General features: G+C 46.3%; 2 protein-coding genes across 2 annotated transcripts; both read right to left on the reverse strand.

Annotated features, from left to right (window-relative positions):
* Positions 1-2268: 2268 nt before the first annotated feature.
* LOC119647259 (acrosin-like) lies at positions 2269-6889 on the reverse strand. Its single transcript, XM_038048143.1, has 4 exons — positions 6600-6889; positions 6252-6524; positions 2483-2584; positions 2269-2418 (listed from the first exon to the last, which is right to left on the reverse strand). The coding sequence occupies exons 1-4, from the start codon at positions 6714-6716 to the stop codon at positions 2269-2271; spliced, it is 642 nt and encodes a 213-aa protein (XP_037904071.1). The 5' UTR covers positions 6717-6889.
* An 8871-nt stretch (positions 6890-15760) lies between these two features.
* Positions 15761-24098, reverse strand: LOC119647264 (thrombin-like enzyme acutin). Its single transcript, XM_038048155.1, has 5 exons — positions 23856-24098; positions 23524-23799; positions 16788-16892; positions 16145-16285; positions 15761-16045 (listed from the first exon to the last, which is right to left on the reverse strand). The coding sequence occupies exons 1-5, from the start codon at positions 23979-23981 to the stop codon at positions 15761-15763; spliced, it is 933 nt and encodes a 310-aa protein (XP_037904083.1). The 5' UTR covers positions 23982-24098.
* Positions 24099-24973: the final 875 nt, after the last annotated feature.

The following is a 24973-nucleotide window of genomic DNA, read 5'->3' on the forward strand; positions in this document are numbered from 1 at the left end:
GGGCTTCTAATCAAACAAATGTAGGACATGTTAAGCTCCGAAGATTCAACCGAGCATAAAACAATTCCAACATTTTGCACGATATTCGCGAGGAATTTAAGGGACAAGGACATTGCCATCCATGCCCTGAACCCCACGAAGAAAGACTTTGGCCAACAAACTTAAGTGTGATGTGTCAATTAGGCTAACGAAGAGACGTCTTCAATCAAATATTGCCGGAATATTCCAGCCTCCTCAATGGCTTGCACCAGACGAGATTCTGGTAGATTGGAAATATTTCGAGCCAATAACCACTCCTAGAAGTCATCCGAATTCCCCGATGGATCCATTACGCCAAAAGGGATCACTGCTCCGAGCTAAGGACAAAGTAAAACGAGCCAAGCCAAGATGACTTCGGCGAAACTAGAACTGGACCGTGCTTTGCCGCACACTGAACTGATGCATTTGATGGGGTCTCCATAGCTTCTAAAAGGAACTGCTCTCTACTGCCGGTACAACCTTACAATCGCTTTGGCATGGGTAAGGAAAGAACTTTCACTTCGAAAACCGGGTTGCTAAGGCCACTTGATCAATTCTATCTTTTAAGGCCATATCAAGTCAAAGAAGAACCCTGCGGACAGTGCTTCAAAGGGCATCTCCCCTAGTGAGTTGTTAAAGCATCATTTGTGGTGGCAGCGCCCGTCATGAACGAATACTCCATAGGGTAGCGTGTTTCTCGGGTGCTGGCGGCCAAGGAAATCTGCTGGAGCGCTACTTAACGTTTTCAAAGCTTGTAATTGTCGTCGCTTAAATATCCCATTTCAATGCCCGGAAGAAGAGACCAACTGATACGAACAATGCCAATTGAGAATCCTGCGATTACTACAAGAGGCGGAGTTTGCTAAGAAGATCGATGACTTGAAGAAGGATCGGTCAGTCACCAAGAGTTTACCTTTTTCATCACTACGGTGTAAAGTATGCGGACTTTGCGGGACGCGGATTTCGAAGAGATCACGGAACTGTCGTTATTGGAGCAAAAAATTCGATTTTCAAGGCGATGCAAGAGGCTATAACAGCAGCATCAGAGTACATGGCAGCAGCGACAGCCAAAGATGTTGCCATTTGCAAATTCGTACCAGTAATCACACCATCTTTCGGAGGTCTTTGGGAAGCAGTCGTGAAATCAGAAAAACACCACTTGAAATACGTATTCGATGAGGTGAAGGTTGTTCCATCATTCGGGGAATTTGCCATGATATTCTGCCAGATGAAGCCATATCTGAACTCTAGATCGCCTGGTCCGTACTCCAGAATACAATTAACGCTGAAGCCTTGATCCCCAGGCACTTGAGTTCAATGACTGACCACCATTTCCGGAAGGCCGATCACACTCAGCTGGGATGAATGATGCCAGCGATTTCAACGCGTGAACTTTAGACTGGGGATGTCGAGGGACGAACACCAGGGACGAACTCTTCCTGGAAAGCTTTGCGAAGCTGGACATCGTACTCGCCAACGTTGGATGCATGCCCACCTTTCGAGGCGGAGGACTAGGCCCGAGCGTCGATATAACCTACCTCAGTACTGCGTTGGGAAAAGGGATGGTCTGGTGAGTGAATGAGCACTATACCCACAGTGACCATCAGGCCATCTTTCTCGACATTAGGAACGTGGGAGGCGACAGTCAAGTGAGCATCAAAAGCGGAAAAACTCGGATCGAATGGTTCACCAGGACGTCTTCATAATCCCTGGATTGACCAAGGAGGAACTATGGAACATATGTGGACAAATTGGAGACACTAAGTCTCCGGAATTGGCAAACAAAGCCCTAAAGTTGGCAGGAAATGAAAATGGAGACATTCGCTAGGGATAAACCGAACGGGACAAAGGCTGTAGGTCGAGAACAAGAATCCTTTTGGTCCATATAGCTGGGCGTACCAATCAGGTAGATATTTGACCAATTGGACACAACGCTGAATTCTTATAAACCTTTTGAGCACCGACCATAAATCTGTTAAAAGAAAGCCCCGAAAAGTAGTTAAGTTCGTCGAATAATAGCTGGAAACAAGAATACCGAATAAGGTGTTCAAGGAGCAAGCACCGGCTAACCGCAGGCCCAGGAAGGTTGCAAGTTTGAAAAGTACGTTTGGCCCACACGAAACACCGTCCGACATGATGAACTACAAGGAAGGATCAAGCGGGGTGGAAGCGGTGTCACAATGAGGCGTAAGCATAACGAATTCGTGGCATCATCATAGGAAAAAAAAAGGATTAAATCGTAACTGGGTATTAATGTAGTATACTCAATTTATGTACCGCAGGTATTTCCACTTCTGTAGAATAAATACAGTAACACCAAGGGCATTTGCATATGTTCCGGTCTATACGTAACCTTCCATAATGTAATTTTCCGCTTGGTGCGGTTACGTTTTTACCAATCTGTAAGAGAAGGGAGGTTGTTAATATGGTTCGAAATAAGTTTTTCTTGAAATAAATCTTGTACCCTGCCAAATCCCAGTCCCATACAATTTGATAAATTTGGTAACTCATAAGGCGCCACTGCAGCAACGTTGGCATATTGTGTTAGCTTGAATGGAGCTATCACCTGGAAACAGAAATTTAAATTATCAGCCGATATTTTAAATGGAGGGTTTTGTTAAATGTGTTAGAGAAGAAACCTTCAAAATAGTGGTCTTTCCTGCCAGCTATTTCCTGCCAGCTAACTTTGCACTATTGACTATAAACTGTTAGGCAGCCCCTTTATGGTCTGCCAGTTAACACAAATTGGAAGAGTGTGATGGCCAGTGAGGCTTGGAATCTTAAATGTTTAGCCCCACTCTCTCGGTCTCCTTCTGCATGCCCAGGGCCATCTGGCCAAGGTCCATCACTCCTGAAATGGGCATCGTCCGTTAAACTCCTGAACGCCTTCCAGTAAAGGCTGCGTGGAGGCCATCACCTGACTGATCATGAGGTACCCCAATGTCGAGCTGTAATCCAAAACCGCCAATGCATTATACGACTTGTGCTTGGGAATATAGTAAAGCTCCTCTTGTGCGATGAGCTAAGGTTATAATAGGACCAAGCTTAAAATACAAAGAATGGCAAGCGTAGGCACTAGAGTCAGCGGGTTCCTGCACGTCATTCCACTCGCATTATATTGCAGGGTATTTAAGGCCGCTTACACCGCCATTTATATCGTCAACGCCTTCGGTTCTCGGCAAGTGATCACCAGTACATCGCGTTCAAGTACTTGCCGGATAACACCAACGCGACGCTCCCCCTGGGTGTTGAATGTCGCAAGAGTGAATATCGTAAAATTCGTGGAAGCTTTTGGGGCAGGCAGAGCCGCGCAGGAGGACGCTCCGGGGGGTAGCAGCGTCGCAGCTGACACCGTCGTAAATTTAGCGATGAACCTGATAACGACGGCTTGTGAGGCTTTCATACCCCGGAGGGACTCCCGCCGCGAGAAGCCTTCGATATTATGGTGGACGGCAAAAATTGCCGACCTACGGAGGGAGTATCACAAGCTAAGCCGTTTGGCACAACGTTTACATATCAACGAGAAGGCATCTGCCATAAAGGCACAGTATAGATAGGCAAATAGGACACTCCGCAGCCCTATAAATAACAGTAAAGCTCGCGGTTGGCAGAACCTTGTCAACGAGGTGAATGAAGGCCCGTGCCATGCGGAAAATCGGGGTTCTGCGAAAATCCTGCTTGCTAAGTACCGATCAGATAGACCGAATTGTACGGGCACGTGTTGATGTGAATAGCCCGGAAAGCGTCGATGATTGCCTCCTTTTCACAATGAGAGAGCTCGAAGAAGCGGTTCTCACTATAGAAAACAAGAAGACGCCAAGTCCTCATGGCATCCCAGCGGAAGTTTACAAAATGTTGTCTCACCAGCGGCCAGAATTGCGGCTTGAGGCGTTCAAAGCTTGCTTGAAAGAGAGTTTTTCCTTGTTGCTGAAAAGCGGCCAGACTCACGCTGATCAGCGAGGGTAAAAGAGACCCGGAGCACCCGTCTGTATTCTTCAGATATGCTAGACATATTAGAAAACTCATTCCACGTGCCAAGGTATCTCTTGCGGATATTAAGGGATTATCTGAAAGACCGCTGGCTGCTCTATGAGACGCTAGAGGTCGAGAGAATGACGAAAATGACCATCTTAGTACCGGACCACTAAAACGCTTCCTATTATAGTCTGCTGAGGCTCGATATGTTCGAAGAGTTGCGTCTGCTCGGTTATGTAGACAACTTTCCGGCACTTGTTGTCGGGCGCACTGTTGAACAGGCGCAAAGCAGACTCGGCATTTTGATGATGGATGGCTGTTCCCGGTTTCAGCCTTGCGCTCTAAGAAAACCGAAGTAGTAATCATGACCAGAAGGAGAATCCCGACCCTGCATTTAATATCGACTGGGGAGTTGACTATAGAGTCAAAACCAGGGTTTAAATACCTTGGTTTAATGCGCGACTCGAAGATGAGTTTTTTCAGGCAAATGACAGCAGCAGCGGACAGGGCTCCAACTGGAGTTTCGGCCTTGATTCGGCTAATGGCAAATGTTGGGGGCCTAAGACTACTAGGAGATGTCTGCTTATGGGCAGCCAGTTCTGCTCTATGGCGCGGAAGGTTGGGCTGATGCCCTTGACAAAGAGGTGGATCGTAAGTGCTTTGCTCAAGTGCATAGGCGGGGAGCTTTGAAAGTGGAGTTTGCTTATCGCACAGTCTCCGAAGTGGCCGTCATGGTGATCGCGGGAGTGATCCCCGTCGCCCTCTTTGACAAGGAGCGTAAAGCTATCTACCGCCGTAAAGGCGAGAACTCAAGAGAGGTGGTTGTCTGTGAAGAACGTCAACGCGCCCTTACCCAGTGGCAACTTTCTTGGCAAAATGAGCCAAGGGACTGATGGACTGCGCGGCTCATCGACAAATTAGACTTGTGGTTCAATCGAACGCACATTGACAGTGATTTCTACATTACCCAACTTCTAAGCGGACATGTAGGTTTTCAGTTTTATCTGCACAGGATTAGAAAAACGCGATCTCCTGATTGTATGTTCTGCGATGGAGTGGCGGACGACGCTGAACACACCCTTTTCAAAGCGAGAGGTGGGCGGGGGGTTTTCGTCAACAGCTGTATGCAGACACAGGGGAGCTCTTTCCACACAATATCGTCAGAGACATGCTGAAGAGCGCTGGTAACTGGAATCGTGTTGCGCATTATATTCGGGCTCTTCTTATTGGGAAGAAGATTCAACTCGATCGGCGAAGGGACCGGATGGTAATTGGTTTCCTGAACTAACAACTCCCTTCCTCCCCTACCCTCCCATTGGTAATAGTGATTCCCTAACTTGAAAGCTCTCAAAGCCGTGAGAGAGGAAGGGCTAGCCCGAAGTAATGTGCCAAACGGTTCTAGGCTAGTTATATGATGATAGGGAGGTGTTTAGTTGGTAATTTTTGCGTAAACGCATTCATCTACCCTACTCCCAAAAAAAGAGAAATCTACTGGTACTGCTTAGCAGCCATGAAGAGCTCTTTTGCCAGAGGTGTACAAATGCACACAAGATTACGGTGTTTTGCATGGAGCGCTGGTCTATAGGGTATTATGCCACCAGCCTAGGCGAACGCTATAATTTGCGTTGCCGAAGTTCCGAAGAAGAGGGAGAAACTCTCAAGTAGTTCCTTCCAGATTGCCTAGCTCTAAAGTCAGGCTATGGATGCTAGGTAAAAGATGTTTTCCAGAACTCAGGGAGATCTTTTGTTGGAGAGGGTGGGGAGCTGCATTGCTTTCTGAATGCTACGGACTGGCTCTGATGATCTAAAGTCTTTACCCTTCCTTCTCTTTCCACAGCAGTGATGGGCTTACGAGTTTGTGACGTTAAAACGGGGTACTATTGATCCCTACTTACGTACTGGCTTGGGAATTTATGCCACCGATACAGGACTAATTTTACTCCGATTCCCGATGCAGCCACTTTTCAAAGTGACCTACTTTTTCTGACTGAAGTCAACCTCGTGACAAACCATTAGCATTTGAAAATGTGAGTCACACGCATTGTCAGGCATTTTGGGTTGCGTCGAAATGACAGCCGATAGAAACTCAATCTACAAATTGAACAATGAAGGCGTTATGGGCTACGACGATGCAACCTGAATAAGTACAAAACACGCCGAAGTTTCTACCCAGGATTCCTCAGCATATCAAGACCAATTTTGTGTTGGATACTAAAGACTGTCCCACCCTTCAATTACCTGGAGCTCTGAATACTTACTTCGAGAACAGCCACATCGAATTCTGGGTTTACTGGATTTGTGAAGCGGTACGCATTTGGATGAGTAGTGGCTCTTACAATGGTTCGAACTTGCCTACTTGGTGGAATATCTACCACCTCCCCAACATCAATGTCGCCTGCAAAGGCGTAATTGTTAGCCACTGCTCCTGGCTTTATGAAACATTTTGCCGCCGTCAGAATATTCAGCTCGGTAATGAGAGTTCCTGCACAGTTCACCTTACAAGTTTCTGCGGTTCTTTCTATTAAGGAAACCTGGAAGAAGGAGAAGAAATATATATACATATATATCGCACTAATATCTACAAGTTTTAAATAATGGGTACATGCCATGAAAGGGAATTGACCAAGAGTAGCCATGGTGCCATTTATTATTCGGCCCGATTCTTCACATTTTGAAAACTTTAAGTTAAAAATAACTAAAAACAGGAAATGAATAGCCAACATGATCGAAAAAAATTTTGTTTAAAATACAATTAATTATAGATAATAAATAATAGCAAAATCTGACCCAAAAGGATTATTTAAAATACAAAAAAATTTAACTATTATTTTAAAAACACGATATGCGTTCAGCACGAACTTTATGAAAATGACAAAAACTAACCCGGCGGTAACTAGATGAAGTTCGATTTTTCAGAGTGCAAGGCAAAGTTGATGCATGCCAGACAGTTATGGGGGAGTTTAAATCAACTAATCAATTCAGGTACATCTCCCTACTATCGAACTTGAATAGCTTCCCAGAAAGCATGGGTCCTTGAATACGATCAGCGGTTGAGAATTGAGAAGCAGCGCCAAGTTCTAACTCCCTACATGCATTGTGGTATCTCCGTAAAAATCAAATATACGATACTCGATAGCATATGCACTGAGTCTTAAAAATGACTACATGGTAAGGTACGTGAGGCATGGTAAAGCGCGGGGGGTTGAACAGGGGTGGAACCTAGGTATCCTTGGTTTAGGGAAGTGAAATCTTTGGTCTCTCGGAGCTAATTTAATACGGACTGACCAAATATGTTTGGACAGGCGGAGCTAAGTTTCGGGATGGAACCGATCATTGTTTATATCTGAACCAGGCGGACTCACACTTCCCGTATGATAGCCTCGGATAAACACCAGTTAGCCGTGTTGTTAGCCAATGTGACGAGGACCGCCCGGCATGACAGTCACTTGTGGCGCGACAACATAGTTGCAAACGCTTTGTCACGAACCTCCGAAGTAAACATCCCCGCCTCAGTTGACTTTCCTGCTATCGCCAAGGGACAAGAAGATCACGCAGTACTTCAGAGCCTCAAGTCCAACCCCAAATATAAATTTCGGGAGTTGCCTATTTTTGCCTCAAACCTCACTATTTTCTGCAAAGATTCGGAGAAAGGACCTCGACCATACATTCCGGCCACTTTTCGCAAGGAAGCATTCCATGCACGATTTGGCGCACCCAGGCATCAGAACAACGAATCGATTAGTTACCGGAAAATACTTCTGGCCCACTATGAACAAGGATATCAGCTCCTGGGCTTGAGAGTGCATCGCGTGCCAAAAGTGTAAGGTCACCAGGCATGTAAGAAAAGAAGTGGGCTCATTCCCTCAAACGACCAAAAGATTCCATACGATCCATCTCGACCTCATAGGCCCTTTGCGAGATTCTCACAGCTTCAAGTATTGCCTTACAATCGTCGACACGCGGCGGCCTCAAGGAATACCTCTGACTGACATTACAGCACAATCTTGTGCGGAAGTCCTCTGTCGAGAGTGGTTCCTGCGCTTTGTAGTCCCGGCATTTATAATCACTGATCAGGGAATGCAGTTTGAGTTCACCCTTTTCTCGGAGCCAGGTACACTACCGGGATCTAAACGCCCTAGGACCACTGCATACAACCCGCAATCCAATGGGATGCTAGAACGTTGGCGCCTGGTACTGAAATCTGCCATAATGGGCCGCGACGATTCGTCCTGATGCAGGTGTTGCCTCTCGTCCAACTTGGCCTCCGAACAGCCAGCCGGGAAGAGTTTGCTGCCAGCCCCGCGGAGCTGGAATAGGGGGAGAGCCTGAGGCTCCCGAGTGACCCGTTCTTTGTCAGAAGATCTCCTAACCAACGGCGCGTACGCTTTAACAGGTAAATGGAGCGACATTTCGGGTTTAGTCGCTGGAGGTGAAGTGATGTTGGGCGACAACCTGAATTTTAATTTCCGGTGTGCAAGTGCAGCTACCGCAAAACGGATGCCACCACTAGAGCTCTCCACAACGGGTGGCCGCTGAACTCGCTAGACCCCGTGGTCGTACCTGGAAACCGAGTGGTTAAGAATGTACCGCTTAATTGACAATGGGTCGAGTCCATTGGAGAAGAAGTGGAACTCGATGCAGTTTTTTTATAGTCGCAAACAAGCAAGGAGCTCATGGATCCTAAAAAAGGACAGAAACACTTCAGCCGAGCACAGTTTTGACACCCATGAGACCGACAAACTAACCGAAGGCGCAGACGATGTCAACATACAAAACGCAGCTTTAAGTCAGTGTAAGCGGACTAAAAAACTACAACACGTTAATGAATTGGCAAACGATTCAAAATAGGTTCCATTTCAGTTGACAGTTGTGGTATTCAGTTACCTTACAATACTAGTGCAACATTTCGTGGAAACGGCTCTGAGAAGAATTGTATAGCTCCCTCCATTCCAATAATAATATTGGCAAGGCAGGGCAGTGCATTCTCAATGCAAAAGGACTCCTGACTACCACCAGAACAGAAACTTTTATTCGGATTTTTGTCAAGTTGCCCATGATCTTCCTGGTTGAATGGACACTCATGGGAAACATTTAACGTGATTGCCCTTTCTAGCGGAGATGGCGACTTGCAGCTAGAGCCTGTAGAACAATGACAACACCGACAACACCGATAACAACAGCAACAATATTTGCGAGGATACAGCCAGCAATAACACTCCTTTTTAGAAGGAGCGCAACACACCACGTTCATCGCTTTTTTCAACTAAACTGAGGGACTCTTCCTTCACTAAGGAGTTGTCAGTAAGAGAGGGAGTAGAACCGCGGGAGGGAATAACTCTGGCGGTCAAAAAGGACGGACACCATCGTTGCTGCCATCTCCTGTATACCTTCTTCCTAGTGGCTTTTCCAAAGCCCAAAGTCACTTCGACCGGACCCACACTCATTCTCCGGTAGAGACAGGGCGCCTCATTCGTAAGAAGATCCATGGGAGTCATTCCCGCGATGACACATACTGCCTTACCAAATACTGACCTATATTCGCCGCACACCCTCAACGCGATTACCTGGTATGCCGAACTCACCCTTCTCTGATTAACAGTGATGTTCAGTGCTCCCCCTAGGTATTTAATTTTAAACGATTTTAAACGACCTCGTGATTACCAACCCGCATTTTGACAGTATTGTTTTTCATGCGATTGGTAATAAGAGCCGCCTCCTTCTTGTCGTCCGGCAGGTCCAGTTTCATCATTTATAAGGATGCTTTGATAGCATGAATGGTTTCACTTCCATACAACCTTGGGAAGTTTTTCAATTACTGTCACTGTCAGTTCGTCTGCGTGACCAATCAACATTGTTTCCTTTGGCGCACACACAGTTTAGCCAGGGTGCCTTTATTTCATCTCCAGTTGGCCGAAGTAAAAACTTTCCGGGCATCCAGCGTCACCATCGCGCAGTACTTACCAGCGGCCGATGCCTCCCAAGCCAGGTTTACGACCGTCGCTGTTGCATCGACCGTAGACCGCGCTTTGCGAAACCCATACTGTCGACCACCCGCTGCCTCGATGAACGAAAGCAGCCTGTTGTCTATCATCCTCTGCATCATCTTCCCCATAGTGTCTAAATGACAGATAGGGTGATATGAAGAGGGTGCGCCAGGTGGTTTTTGGAGCTTTGGCTGCAGAATCAACTTCTTCCTTTTCCACTGGGTGGGAAAAACTCTTCCCACTATGCACGATTCAAATGTGCTTAGGAACCATGCGGACCTGGTTTTAACAGCCAAGTTCAAGGTTTTGTTTGAATTCCGTCCAATTCCGGAGCCTTACTATTCCCGTCTCATTCACAGGTGGTTCTCCCTCGGTCACATCGGGGTTTGAGAAGACGTCCTGCTGAATGGTTGGCTGTGGTCCATTTCGATTGCCGATGATCTGACTTTCTTTTCATCCTTTGCCGAAGCCTCTTCGTTGGCAGACATGCTCCTACACTAAATAGGCTTAGCCGGAGGTAATATGTCGAATGGATCTGGGTTAGCAACATAGTCTCAAACGGGGAAAGTGTGCTGTATTTTGTGCGTAAATGTATTTCAATTTCGGACCCCATATATGTCTGAAGTCCTCCTTCATTGATGGAAGCAACAGTATATTGATTACTGATTTGAGGAATTGGTCCACCCTGTTGCTTCTTTATGGTTCCCGTGACAGTTGCGCAGAATTTGGTGCTATTTGCCCAAATTACTGCTCCATAGGTAATCGTTGGCCTTTATTCTCAACTATTGACATTACTATATTCCGATCTGCGTCTTTCAGGCTAGTTTTTGGTCTGTTCAAATTCTATCAATACTTAGTAATCAGGCTTAGGCTTCCTAATAAATGATGCTGTGACGGATTGATGTCCAGTCCCAACCCCCTTTGACAATTTTTTACAAATGTTCAATGCCAATTCGATTCAATCGCATACCGTGTTATCAGGATTAGCCCTAGTCCATTTTTACAGCTCTCCCAGAAGTTTGTGAGCTTCTATACCCCACATTAACGGTGATAGTATCCTCCCAGTGGACAACCTTGGGCTTGTTTGAAATGGTGGAATTGGTACCTATTGGTACTTCTATTTGTCTCTTTTCTAACATTTTGCTATATCAGAAAGTCGGGATATTCCTGACTCCCTTAGCGAATTCTGTATTTCTGCACGCTATGTGTTGTCGAAAGCACCCTCAATATCCTAAAACGCACACAGCTAGGGAAATATTTGAGTGCCAAGTAGGCATGTCAAAGTGACAATTTGGGTTGTATAAACGCAGGTTAATCATTGATGTCATCCAATTGATTACTGGTCGAGCGAAGGGAGAGTACTAGCGAATATTGCGAGGTTCTAACTCTGGACGTGAAGATTGTGTGAAGTTTTGATTGGTATTCTCACCTCCCTCGCTGCTATCGTCGATGGTTGTTCAGCAAACAAGGGCATAGTGTGACACCAGTGACAGTTTTTAGGAATGCGTTAGCTCTGTGGGTAGCACATAGCGCTCTGTACTAGGTCCACCTCTGTACATCATGTACACATTTGAACTAAATTGTTCAATACCGGAGGAAGCCACGGTGGTAGGTTACGCAGAAGTCAAGACACTCGTTGTATTCGCAAAGCACCAAGAAAATGCTGCGTTATATTGATGCGCAGCAATCAGTGCTCTTAAGGCTTGCGTGGACTGATACTTGGGGGAAAAAAATGGGCAAGATCGTCATCACCATGTGCTCAGATTAAAATTGCAAATGTTACTATCACCTTCAAGGCGGCCACCAAATCCTTGCGAGCATGTTCAGTGTGATTACGATCAAGCATGAATGAGGGAGAATGGCTCTCGCAAGGATGCTATGGAATATAAGAGGCCCATGGTGTACTTATAGGCTGTTTATAACCACTGTATAGAGCCCCTACAGAAGCGCGAGCTGTCTTCGGGTGTATTCTGCCTTCAAAATTGCCTCAGTAGTATATAATTTGCCGTCTTGGGAATGATGCCGACTGACATCCTGTCAAACGAGATCAAATACAACGTGAAATCCAGCCTTTCTTTATCCCAGATGAAGAACGCAGAAAGGGAAACCCCGGCAATAAATGGCAAGAACTTTGGCAATACTCAGGTAACGGACGGACATCCAGGTTTCATTTGGATACTTCACTGGATTGTTTAAACTGCGAAGGACTCAGTGCATGCATTCTTTCACTATCTGATAAGCTCTGCTAGTAAGGGAGACTTAGCCTCTGTGAATTGCGAAAAGCGCAGGATACTAGGAAAGCTTGGCTACGGACACCAAGTACTGAAGAAAAGAGACCAAATTAGAGGGACTTCTGCCCCCCCCCCCTACAGTGTTTATATGGCCAGGAGGGGTGTTGAGTTAGAAGTGACTTTCATCATCATCAACGACGCAACAACCGGTGTCCGGTCTAGGCCTACCTTAACAAGGAACTGCAGACATTCCGGTTTTGCGCCGAGCTCCACCAATTCGATATCCCTAAAAGCTGTCTGGCGTCCTGACCTACACCATCGCTCCATATTAGGCAGGGTCAACCTCGTCTTCTTTTTTCACCATAGATATTGCCCTTCTAGACTTTCCATCCTCATGTAGGAGGCCAAAAATTCTTCGGAGGATTCTTCTCTCGAACGAAGTTTCCGAGGAATACATGAGGACTAACAAGATCATTGTCTTGTACAGTAAGAGCTTTGACCCTATGGTGAGACGTTTCGAGCGGAACAGTTTTTGTAAGCTGAAATAGGCTCTTCTGGCTGACAACAACCGGGCGCGGATTTCATCATCGTAGCTGTTACCGGTTGTGATTTTCGAACCTAGATAGGAGAAACTGTCAACGGTCTCAAAGTTGTATTCTCCTATCCTTATTCTTCCCGTTTGACCAGTGCGGCTTGACGTTATTGGTTGATTCGGCTTCGGTGCTGACGTTGCCACCACATCTCGCGCCGCCTTCTCGATCTGGATGAAGGCAGTTTGTACGTCTCGGGTCGTTCTTCCCATGATGTCGATATCGTCAGCATAGGCCAGTAGTTGGGTGGACTTGAAGAGGTGGCCTTAAAGATTATCGTACTTCTTGCATTTACCTCAGGATCAAGGATCACTTTCTCGAGGGCTAGGTTAAAGAGGAGGCATGATAGCGCATCCCCTTGTCGTAGACCGTTGTTGATGTGGAATGGTCTTGAGAGTGATCCTGCTGCTTTTATCTGGCCTCGTACATTGGTCAGGGTCAGCCTAGTCAGTCTTATTAATTTCGTCGGGATACCGAATTCTCTCACGGCCGTGTACAGTTTTACCCTGGCTATGCTATCATAGCCCGCTTTAAAGTCGATGAACAGATGGTGCAACTTTTGTCCATATTCCAGCAGTTTTTCCACCGCTTGCCGCAGAGAGAAAATCTGATCTGTTGCTGATTTGCCCGGAGTGAAGCCTCTTTGGTATGTGCCAATGATGTTCCGAGCGTATGGGGCTATCCGGCCTAGCAAGATAGTCGTGAATATCTTATAGATGGTACTCAGCAACGTGATAGCTCTATAATTGCTGCACTGGGTGATATCTCCCTTTTCATGTATGAGACAGATAATGCCTCTTTGCCAATCGGGAGGCATTGATTCGCTGATCCATGCCTTGAGCACAAGTTTATGACCCACTTGGTGTAATTGGTCGCCCCCATATTTAACCAATTCGGCTGTAATTCCATCGGCTCCTGGCGAATTATGATTTTTTAGCCGATGAATTGCACGGACTGTTTTGCAGTATTTGTCCGTGGTCTTCATTTGGCGGTACCTCCAACTCGCCGATGTTCTGGTTGTTCAGTAGCTCATCAAAGTACTCAACCCATCGCTCGAATATGCCCATTCTGTCGGAAATCAGATTTCCCTCTTTGTCTCGGCAGGATGAGCATCGAGGTGTTTAAGGCTTCATCCTGCTGACTTGTTGGTAAAACTTCCCCGCCTGGTGTATTTGCCCCGTGTACTTTTCTAGTTCACAGACTTCTTGGTTCTCCCAGGCTTCCTTTTTCCATCTGTGAAGTCGCTTCTCCGCTCGACGGAGTTCGTGATAAGTCTCTGCGCGTGCCCGCGTTCTTTGGGAATGCAACATTACTCGGTATGCACGAATCTTCCGTTCCGTTGCTAGCTTACATTCATCGTCAAACCAGCCGTTCCGACTCCTTTTGCCTTTGGGCCAAGTATGTTTGTGGCCGCATCCATGATAACGTTCTTCAGGTGATTGTGAAGATCATTTGTTGATGCCTCATCTCCAGGTCCTTTGTTGACTGCGGTTATTGCGGCATCCATTTCCCTCTTATAGGTGTCGGGGAGGACTGTGTTGTGGATGGCTTCAGTGTTCACTCTCACCTGATTGTCAGAGGGGATTCTAGGTGGTATTGTTATTCGAGCTCGAAGCACAATGCCAACGAGATAGTGATCCGAGTCTATATTGGCCCCCGTATATGTTCTGACATTCACCAAGGCTGAGAGGTGGCGGCGTTCGATCAACACGTGGTTAATTTGGTTGAAAGTGGTCCCGTCTGGAGAGGACCACGTATGTTTGTGGACCGCTTTTTGCGCAAACGAGGTGCTTTCAACAACCATTTCGTGTGACACTGCTAATTGAATAATCTGCAGTCCGTTATTATTTGTTTTTTTTTCGTGTAAGCTATGGGAGCCAACGTATTGCCCGAATAAGAGCTCCTTCCCTACTTGGCTGTTAAAATCCCCAGGGGTTCGTTGTACTGCCTCGTAAAAGGTATCTTTCTCCGATTCTGCAGTCTCCTCGGTAGGGACGTCAACGTTAATGAAGCTTATATTTCTAAACTTGACAGCAGGTTTCATTGGCTGACTAAGAAACCTACTCCGAGCACATGGTTTACTGGATGACCGCTATAATATATGGTGTAGCGGCTCTTCTCCAGGAAACCGGTCCCTGTCCATCGCATCTCTTGTAACGCTGTTATATCAGCCCTACATTGGGACAGGGTATCGGCTAGCTGCTCATCAGCTCTATCTCTGTACAGGGAGCGCACGTTCCATGAGAAAATGCCCAAATCGTTAATCCTTTGGCGTTACCAGGTTCGGCATTGTAAGATCCATCCTGTTCGAAGTTCCTTTTGTGGCTTCGTAACTTCGGTTTTCCGTGTAGGGTTGTCAGCCCTACCCGACCCCCAACCTGGAGGACCAGTTGGTACAATTTGTCCCTTTTTTAAGCACCGGAGACTCGCCTTCATCCTTCTCCGTCTGCAGCTTTTCGTTACGAAAGAGCTCCCAGCGGTCACCACGTGGAGGTGGAGATAGGGTTTGGTAGTAAAGCTCTTGGGGTTGATTCAACAGGCATTTCCCAGGTTTTATGCTGCATCCTGGGTACCAATCCACGTTTCGCCCTGGGACCTACACTAGCCTTTGACCCTTTGAAGTGACTTTGATACTACCCTTTGAAGTGACTTTAGCAGCAAAAATTCCAGAAGCCAGTGTGTCCAGATCAGCTTCTTTTCAAGACCTCCCTCGTCCTTAACAAAAGGCAAAGGCATTTTAATTGGGTTTTATTTTTCGCAAAATCTTGGAAATGGGCATGCATTTATTCGGAGAATGCTCTCCTTCCAAGTGACAGGAATTATTGTAAGAAGCTTCACCGCAGCGAAATGTGATCCTTTCTTGTTAGTTAAGCTAAGCTTAGAATGCAATTTACTAAATGTGTTGACCACAAAAGCCTAAGTAATTTTGGGTTGCATAAAATTAAGTTTTTTTTTTAATTGGCTAGAAACCCGAAGATGCTAGCTTTAAGGAGTTGAAAGAAATATAAGTTGAAGGTCCTGTCAAAAATAGAAGTAAATTCAAGAATGTGATTACAGAACTTCCACTTTCGCCGGATTCTCTGAGTCTGTACCCAAGGTCAATGTTGTTCATTATCCATTCTCTGTGAAACACTGCATTCGTATAAATCGTTGCTTTATAGTCGGGTTTTCGTATAGCAGCGGAGTTGATCCCATACTGGTAGTTCTGCCACCCATAACGGCCTATAAGAGGCCCTCCTGAATCACCCTGAAAATTAAGACATCCAGACAGAATTCTATTGTATCCTTCACAAGCTCATTAAGACGCTATGCTGAAAATGAGCCCCCCATAAATACGCTCGCTTACATGATGTGTTATCCTTTGAGAGCTGTAAATGCAATAAGTAGTTTTTTTCCAAAATTCTGAATCACATTTACGAGAATTCACTGTAAATTCCCCGTAATAAAGTTTTCTGTTAGATTCTTCAACTCCGTCGGGTCCATCCACCTGTAATAAGGATAAGGTTACGCGTATTACAGGTATACCATAAAAGTCTTAAACTATTGGATGTATGCTTAGGACTTGATAGGTGGCTTTTAGGTATCATCAGGTATAGACTGTATAGACTGATATCGTTGTTGCTTGTCACAGCGGGGCTCTGATTGTGGTCACAAAATCAATCCGTGTCTTAAGAAGACCGTGGGATTAAGTGCACGAGACAGGTACTCACGTAAAACCCCCTAGGACTCACCCCCTATGACTTTAATCAGAGAAAAAAGATGTTTGCACGGCTCCTTTTCATGCATATGATCCCCTTAAACTCAACATTGAAACTAAAAATGGTTAAAGTCAGCATTCTAGGAACTGGCGACCTACGGTCCCCACCAAATTCGCGAAGGATCTCCATAATTCTAAACAACTTAATACACATTATGTACCTCTGCGGTAACGTTGACAACAATCAATCCATCAAGTCCTAACTATAAATTCATCCAATACTTCTTCTTACATTTCGCCCAAATCCAAGGGCAATGCATAGGGAAAGATTGTCAAGGGCTCTCTTTGCTATTGAAATAGTGGCAACGTTCGATGATAGTATAAATGGCTCCTCTACCTGCAAGTATAAAAATTATTTAAATTAAAGGAAATTGTTCTGGAACACAAACTTGTCGGTCAATGTCAACGGCTCAACAGCCGGTATCCGGTCTAGGACTGCCTTAGTAGGGAACTCCAGACACCCCCGTTTTGGTCGAGTTGCACCAATTCGATATCCCTAAAAGCTGCCATACCGATTAGGTGACCCGCCCACCGCAACCTGTTCAGCCGGATTTTATTCAAAACCAGACGATCGTGGTATCACTCATGGATTTCATCGTTGTCTAAAGGCCAAAAATTCTTCGGAGGATCCTTCTCTCAAACGCGGCCAACAGCTCCCAATTTTTCTTGGTAAGAACCCAGGCCCCCGAGGAATACATAAGGACTGGCAAGATCATTGCCTTGTAGAGTTAGAGATCCTATGATGAGACATTTCGGGAGAAACAGTTTTTGTAAGCTGAAACAGGCTCTGTTGAAAGCCAACAACCGGTCGATCTCGCATTCTTCCCATAATGTCAATATCGTCATCGTCGGCCTGTAATTTTGTGGACTTGAGGAGATGTCGCTTTCATTGATATCAGCATCGCGAGTCACTTTCTTCAGGGTCAGGTAAAAGAGGACACATCATCAGGCATCCCCTTGTCTTAGACCGTCGTTGATGTTGAATGGTCTCAGGAGTGATCCCGCTGCTTTCATTTGGCCTCGAACATTAGCCAGGGTCACCCTAGTCAGTCTTATCAATTTCGTTGGGATACCGAATTCTCTAATGGTCGTGTACAGTTTTACCCTGGCTATGCTGTCATATCATTCATAGGCTCCTTCAGGGGTCGTCAGCGAACTTGCCGTAAGATCAGCTGAGTTTCGACTGACCTACCCATACGAGCAATCAGATTAACCACTTTGTGGTCAGCAGTAGATTTAGCAGTTGTCTTCTGGATGTGCGTAATAATATGCAAACGTTGGACTAGAAAGTTGCGTCCGCCATTTCATGCAAGATTGGAGTTTTGCGACCCCTTGTTACCAACGAGTTCAATGGATGATGACATCTCTCCTCAAACACTTCAACTACACTGATCACATTCGTTTGCTCTCTCACCGGGCCATGGACTTTGGTCAAATGGTTCTGAATGTGGAAAGAGAGGCGAGCAGAGTTGAATTCAAGATAAACACTAACAAACCCAAGGCGCTCAGCGCCCGTCAGACTGACAATACTCCCCCTATCTGCATTATTATGTAGAGTATCGAAGGCTTCAATCAACAAACAACAACGACGGTGTCATCGAACTGGATGTCGTTCGACGCATTAACAGCGCTTGATTCGCCTTTGCTGCCTTGCCTAAAAACTGGAAATGCAATTATTCTAACACGAAGGTCAAGTTCAGACTGTCCTGCGCTCGTGTTTCTTCTGTGCTGCTATATCCTTCAAGGGTCGTCAGCTACCTTTAACGGGTCGCTTACGATACGGGGTGTGACGTCTCCGAGGTGCTGAAAAAGTTATTTTTACCCCCTAGCTGGCAGTACACCTGCGGTGTAGGTAGAAGCCATGAGAAAGCCTCTCGGTGAAGAGCGAACTGCGAATGACCGGTACACATCGGGGCACATTAGGAGTCCCCGGAGCCGATCCGGTGCTGTGGGCCTAGCTCTGATAAAGTGGTAGTTGTGGCGTGTATTAGGAGCTAGCCCTTTCGGAACCCTGGTCGGTAGTGTGCATTGAACCGGTGTTATTAGACCGTGTTGCCTCTGAGCGAACACTGATTCGTCCGTGAATTCCGGCAAAAGCTAAGCGTAGGTTAGGCCTGAAGGTACTGGGGTAGGGGCTGTGTTCCTGAGGGTACACCCATTCCTGACTGTTGCATCCCGGAACGCGTTGCACATGATGCCCTGGTAGATTTTCCATGGAAAATAAACCTAAACCCACAAAAAAAATCGACGAAATAGCGGGGAAAGAGGAAGAGCTGGGCGCGTTTGGGTGCAGTATAAAAATGCGCCGTTCACCGCAACGTTCAGCGAAAGATGCAGCGAGGACTGACATATTTGATGTGATACCGGAACGTCTAAATAAAGAGAAACCTTACAAATTGGCACGACTGACGGTAAGGGAACGACAACTCCAATATTTTGTGGTTGCAAAAAAAAGCACTGTGAGAATTGGTAGTCCTGAGCAGGTGGACCCGGACAAGAACAGAGTGGAAGTGCAGTCCGCGTGAGGAACGTCAGCACAGGCGTCCAAAATGAACTGATGGAACTGGGGGAACTACTGAACCGCATCTTCTACTACAGGCGAATGTGGAGACCAGCGGGAGATGCTTGAAAAGCAGAAACAGCCGCACTCTTGCAGCAAACAGATCGCAGATAGCCCATCGCAAAGAAAACTGGGGAAAAAATGGAAAGAGGAGGACGTGCCTGAATGAGACTTTATCAAAGTAGTGTCCAGGGTCCAAAAAAGAAGCCAAAAAAAGGATAAAAGGAAACAACTGGCTACGACGACAGAGACCCGTCTATTCAAAGTCAAGGGGGCTGCAAACTAAAAGCCAGTAGCAGAAAAAGACGAGAAAACGAAGAAGGACTAGATCGTCGGCTCTGATCATTAAACCGACGGAAGGCAAGACATTTGCGGAAATCCTTAGTGAAATCTGCTACAGGATGAAACCCGAAGACAACGGAGCAGAAGAACCCTGCCTACGAAAAACGAGGGGTGGCGGTGTCCTCGTCGAACTGGGCCCGAAGAAGGCTAGCAAGAGTACATTCTGCGAAGCGATCAAGGGGTTAGTGGGCGAGAAGGTTTTTGTATCTAGTCTGGACCCTATGTGCTCTCTAGAAATCCGGGATTTTGACTGCCTCAGAGAAAAGGTCGAAGTGGAGGAGGCGATAAAGCGTGAATGTCCGGAGGTAACCAATGTGCGGATAGGTATCATCTCTGTAAATGCTCTAGGCCAAAAACTCGCTCTAGTGGAAGTCTTCGAACAATATGCAAGGAAACTCCTCAGCAGCGGGAAAATAAAAATTGGATGGGTTTATGCAGGGTACGAATGTGGATAGGCTCCACCATGTGCTACAGATGTTTGGATTGTGAACACACCTTAGCAACTTGCAAGGGGCCGGACAGGAGTACAGCATGCTGGAGATGCGGCCAGGTTGGTCACCAAGGGAAGACCTGCAGTGAAGGCGAAAGTTGCGTTCTCTACAGGGATCGTGGCGCGCAATTTTCAGGGCGGAACTGGAAAGGACTATAGTGCGAACGCCATGATCGGCACTTTACAAATTAAGATGAACCGGAGTGCAACCGCTCACCACTTGCTAGCTCAGTTTGCTGCGGAGATGGATGCTGATCTAGTGCTAATCAGCGAGCAATACCGAAACAGGGACCTGGCTTCATGGCATCTCGACTTATCGGGCACGGCTGCGATCTTGGTTCGGGACGACGCTCAACTAAGTGTTCTTGCCCAAGGCCGAGGAAATGGGTTTGTCTGGGTTCGGTCTTTCGGAATAACGTTTTCTAGCGTTTAGCTGACGCCGGATGAGACGATACCGGACTTTCGGTGCCGGCTTGATGCTCTGGAGGACGCCTTTTCGGGCACGAAGGGTCAACCCTGGTAGGCGGTGATTTTAACAGTGGGAAAAAAGACTAAATTTTGTTCTCTAACTGGCGAATAAGAAGTTTTTATTGCCCATACCCTAGCTGGAAATGGATCTTGGAAATGGCGGCGAAATTTGGGATCGTACCTGTAAACCCCGGATCCACGCCAACGTTTCGGCACCCAGGCTGTAAGCAAAGCATTCCTGACATCACTATTGCGTCGGAATCTCAGGTATCATCGGTGGACGGGTGGGAAGTCCTAGAAGACTTCTCGGCAATTGGTCATCAGTGGTTGACGTTACTTGCCCGCGTGCATCAACTCGACGTTCCTCTTGCTTGTGGAATGTCGCGAGGACGAACATAGAGAAGTTTATCGAAGCTCTTGGAACAGGCAGTGTCGCCCTGGACGAGCTTCGGGAGGTAGTAGCGTTGCAACTGGCACAGCCATAAACTTAGTGATGAACCTGAAAACGACAGCATGTGACTTTTCCATACCCTGGATTGACTCCAGCCGTGGTAGGCCTTCTATGGTATGGTGGCTGAAATTCCCGACCTACGGAAGGAGTGTCATAAACTCTCCCGTTTGGCACAACGTTTACACGCCTGGGAGGATGCAGACATGAGGGTAGAAGAGGGATCACACTCCGGAGTGTGATAAATAAAAGGAAAACTCATGGCTGGCAGAACCTGGCCTATAAACTTGCCATTCGGAAAATCGGGGCTTTGCGGAAGCCCTGTATACTGAGAACCGACCAGATGGATCGTATTGTACCAGCAACATTTCCCAGACATCCCATAAGGGTTGATTCCAATAGCGCGGACAGCGTCGAGGATTGCCCTGTTTTCACAGTAAGAGAGCTAAAAGAAGCAGTCCCCACCATCGAAAAGAACGACGCGCCAGGTCCTGATGATATTTTGGCGGAAGTTTACAAATTAGTGTTCCGCCAACGACCAGATTTGTTACTCTGGATGTTCCAACGCCTGCCCAAAGGAGGGCGTTTTTCCTTGTCGCTAGAAGGTGGTGGTGGATTCGCACTAATCCGCTCGTAACGCTTGATGTCAGAAATGCCTTTAATTCCGTGAAATGGACATATATGGTAGGCGCATTAGAAAACCCATTTTACGTGCTGAGCTATCTCTTGCGAATATTGAAGAGTTATCTGATAGATGATTCCCTGTTCTATAGGACGCTAAAGGCCGGATGATGATGGAGATTACGTCGGGTGTAGAACAGGGATCCATCCTAGGGCCCAACCTATTGAACGCTTCCTACGATAGTCTGCTAAGATTCAATATGTCAAAAGAATCGGACTTGGCGGGTGGCAACAAAGCAGCAGAAGGCAGGGCTCCATCTGGAACCTCGGCTTTGAGTCGGCTAATTGCGAATTTTGGGGCCCTGTATCAACCAGAAAACGTCTTCTTATGGGATAAACGCAATCCATTTTTTTCTACGGGACGAAGGGTTGATACACTTGACAAGTAGGTGCTTCGTAAGCGCCTTACTCAAATGCAGAAATGGGGAGCTTTGCGTGTGGCATCCGCTTATCGCACGGTCTCAGCACCGGCCGTGGTGGTGACATCGGAGTGACCCCTGTTTTCCTCCTTGCTAAGGAACATGAAATCATTTACGGCCATAAGGGAAAAGACTTAAAAAGGGTGGTTGGCGGTGATGAGCGTCAAAGTACACTTCCCGAATGTCAACTTTCTTGGCAAAATGAGCCAAGAGGCAGATAGGCTGCGCGGCTCATCGATAATTTTTATCTGTGGCTGAACTCAATTCATGCACAAGATTGGGAAGGCGCGACCTCCGGATTGTGTGTTCCGCAATGGAGTGGCGGACGATGCCGAACACACCTTTTTCTCGTATGAAAGGTGGGAGGGTTTTTTTCAGCAGCTTTATGGCGACACATGGAAGTTCTCTCCAGATAACATTATCAAGGAGATACTGAAGAGCACTGGCAGATGGGGTCGTGTTGTGCATTATGTTCGGGCTCTTCTTATCGCGATGAAGATTGAACTCGACCGCGGAGACACCAGATGTCAAGGGGTCCCCTGAACTAATAACTTCCTTCCTCCCCTCTCGTTGGTGAAAGGAATTTCCTGACTTGGAGACTACCGAAACCGGAAGAGGGCTAGTTCGAAGTAACGTATCAAATGGTTCCAAGCTAGTTCTACAGGCAAGTGTTTAGCTGGTAGTCTGGCGCGTACTGTGTGTAAACGCATTCACCTACCTTGGTATCGGCAAATCACACCCGAGAAAAGCACTGCTCAATTTAAAGAGAAAAGTGGAATTAAACGCGCGTTCCTATGTAATTCCAAGGGAGCTCATGTGTAATGTTAGAACTCCCTATCAGGTTGTTGTTCTGGAATTCGCTACCCTTCATTGGTCATAGTGCTTCTTTATAGTTCATCGTCACTTGTAAATGTATGGTGTCCTGTATCTCCTAAATGGAGCTTATCGCGTTTCCCACCCCTATCCCACTTCACCAAAATGTGCTTTAACTCTCCCCAAGTCGTCCCGAAAAGCTTAAACGTTCACTCTACTATCTTGTGCCATGGGCTTCAATGGGCACCCATTCGTCGGCCACTCCAAAATATCGGATCCCATTTCATGGTATACCCAACAAAGCATTCGTTGCTTTTTCTTAGAATGTGACCTATCCACTGCTATTTTCTCCCTCAATTATCTACCGGTACGAGATTCAGACTCAGGCCAAAGTATGCTGATGATGTGGCAAAGTCAGGTGCTAATGAAGGCTCCTTCGAGTAGTAGTGGTGGTTACTTTCCATGTCCACCTCTCATGAAGATTATGATCCTATTTTTGGTCAGTCTTGAAGATTTCAGCCCCTACATTTTCAGCGGAGCTCTTAAAATGTTAACAAGGCAGGAGGAACCAAAGGCCTGTATAATAAGCAATAATGTAGTTTACAGGAGTTTTGTTTTTAGCCCCTTGGTCCTTTCAGGATTAGAATGCAACTAACTTGTGCAAATTTGATAGGCCCCAAAGCAAAGAAAGCTCCACTACTATACTTCTTAGAAGAGTTGAAACCAAAGTTAGCCAAAAATTCTCACCCCAAGTACTCCAACATCAAACTCCGCATCCGTGTTTCCACCCTTGTCGAATGCCTGGGGATGGTTGGTAACTGATGCAATCTTCCTCAACTGCTTACTGGGTGGTGGCTTTTCAGAGCTGGGTCTATATGGACTAGTCTCCCCGGCAAGGAGTGCTCTTCTCTTCACAACATCGCTTGTCCTGAAACAATGAGCGGCTGTTAAAACATTCTTCGGGGTAATCAGACTGCCAGTACAGATAGGTCTTCCAGTGCCATAATTTTGAACTATCGCAACCTTCATGGGAGGAGAATGAATGAATCATGATAGTCTTGGGACAAAATTCTACCAACCGCAAATGGAAACTGTCCCAACTTGGCCTCTGTTCCATTCACTACACGGATCGAAGGGCTGTCAGCATAAACCGGTGATAAAATACTGAATGTTATCAGAGTGGATAGGAGGGGCAAACTTTCCATCGTATGGGAAAAATTAAACTAATTTAAAATTGAATAAATTTCTGAAATAAATCAAAATTCGGGATAACTGACATTTCGCTACTTGTCGTAAATACGTGAGCCAATAAAATCGTCCTTTGTCCATGAGGGAAGCAGGGCTATTCTCGGCATGCAAGTTGAAAACTGTCTTTTACTTTGACATCGTTAACACCGGATGTTGAATGTCTTTCAAGATACCCCCTTATGGGTTCGATATAAAGTCAAATTCATCAGCATTAGGCTCATTTCAAAATCAGGAAAAGCAAGCCACAGAGGACTTCAAATCCACCCTCGACTTCCAGCAATCAAGTTGCGGTTGAGGCACTGATTTTGAAGGTCTTACTAGAATCATATTTCCTCTGACAAGCCTGCATTTAGTGTCCGTCAATGGCACTGTTACCCATTTTTTCCAGAAAACGGAAGGCGAAGCTTCGGCAGAAGGAAAGCTGAGCCGCAAAAAGGCGGGGACAACAGACTTGATCTTGTCTGTCTTAACCTTCTCTTTCGACTTTACCAGGAAAAGTGGAAGACAGGAAACCTTGGAAGACTCCCAGCAGGCGGCAGTGGCATCCACCACGAAAGAAGGCGACCTCTCTTGAGAATGCAGAAGTGGACGTTGAAACACCGCTGGGTGTGACAGTATCCAAAGAAACCAGAAGACAAGGAAGCAGAACTTTCGGCGGAACGTCAGGACAAACTGGGAACTTTGGTGAGACCCATTTTGGATGAAACTGATTCTTCAGTTAGTTAAATTTTCAGCACATATTTGACTACACTTACCTCTAGAAACATAAGGGTTGGTCAAATTGCAGACCTTCTACGACGGGGGATCTGGAAGACCGAGTGATTGTGTTTTGATTTCAAATTTTTTACAGGCAACCGTGCTAAGGCAATTTTGTGAACAGTACTCAGCTGTGACCGTCTTGTAATACCATATGTTTCTCTGTGTCCTACACCAACGCTAGAACGAACCG

This window comes from Hermetia illucens, chromosome 1 (genome assembly GCF_905115235.1).
Source record: "Hermetia illucens chromosome 1, iHerIll2.2.curated.20191125, whole genome shotgun sequence".
NCBI classification, from domain to species: domain Eukaryota; kingdom Metazoa; phylum Arthropoda; class Insecta; order Diptera; family Stratiomyidae; genus Hermetia; species Hermetia illucens.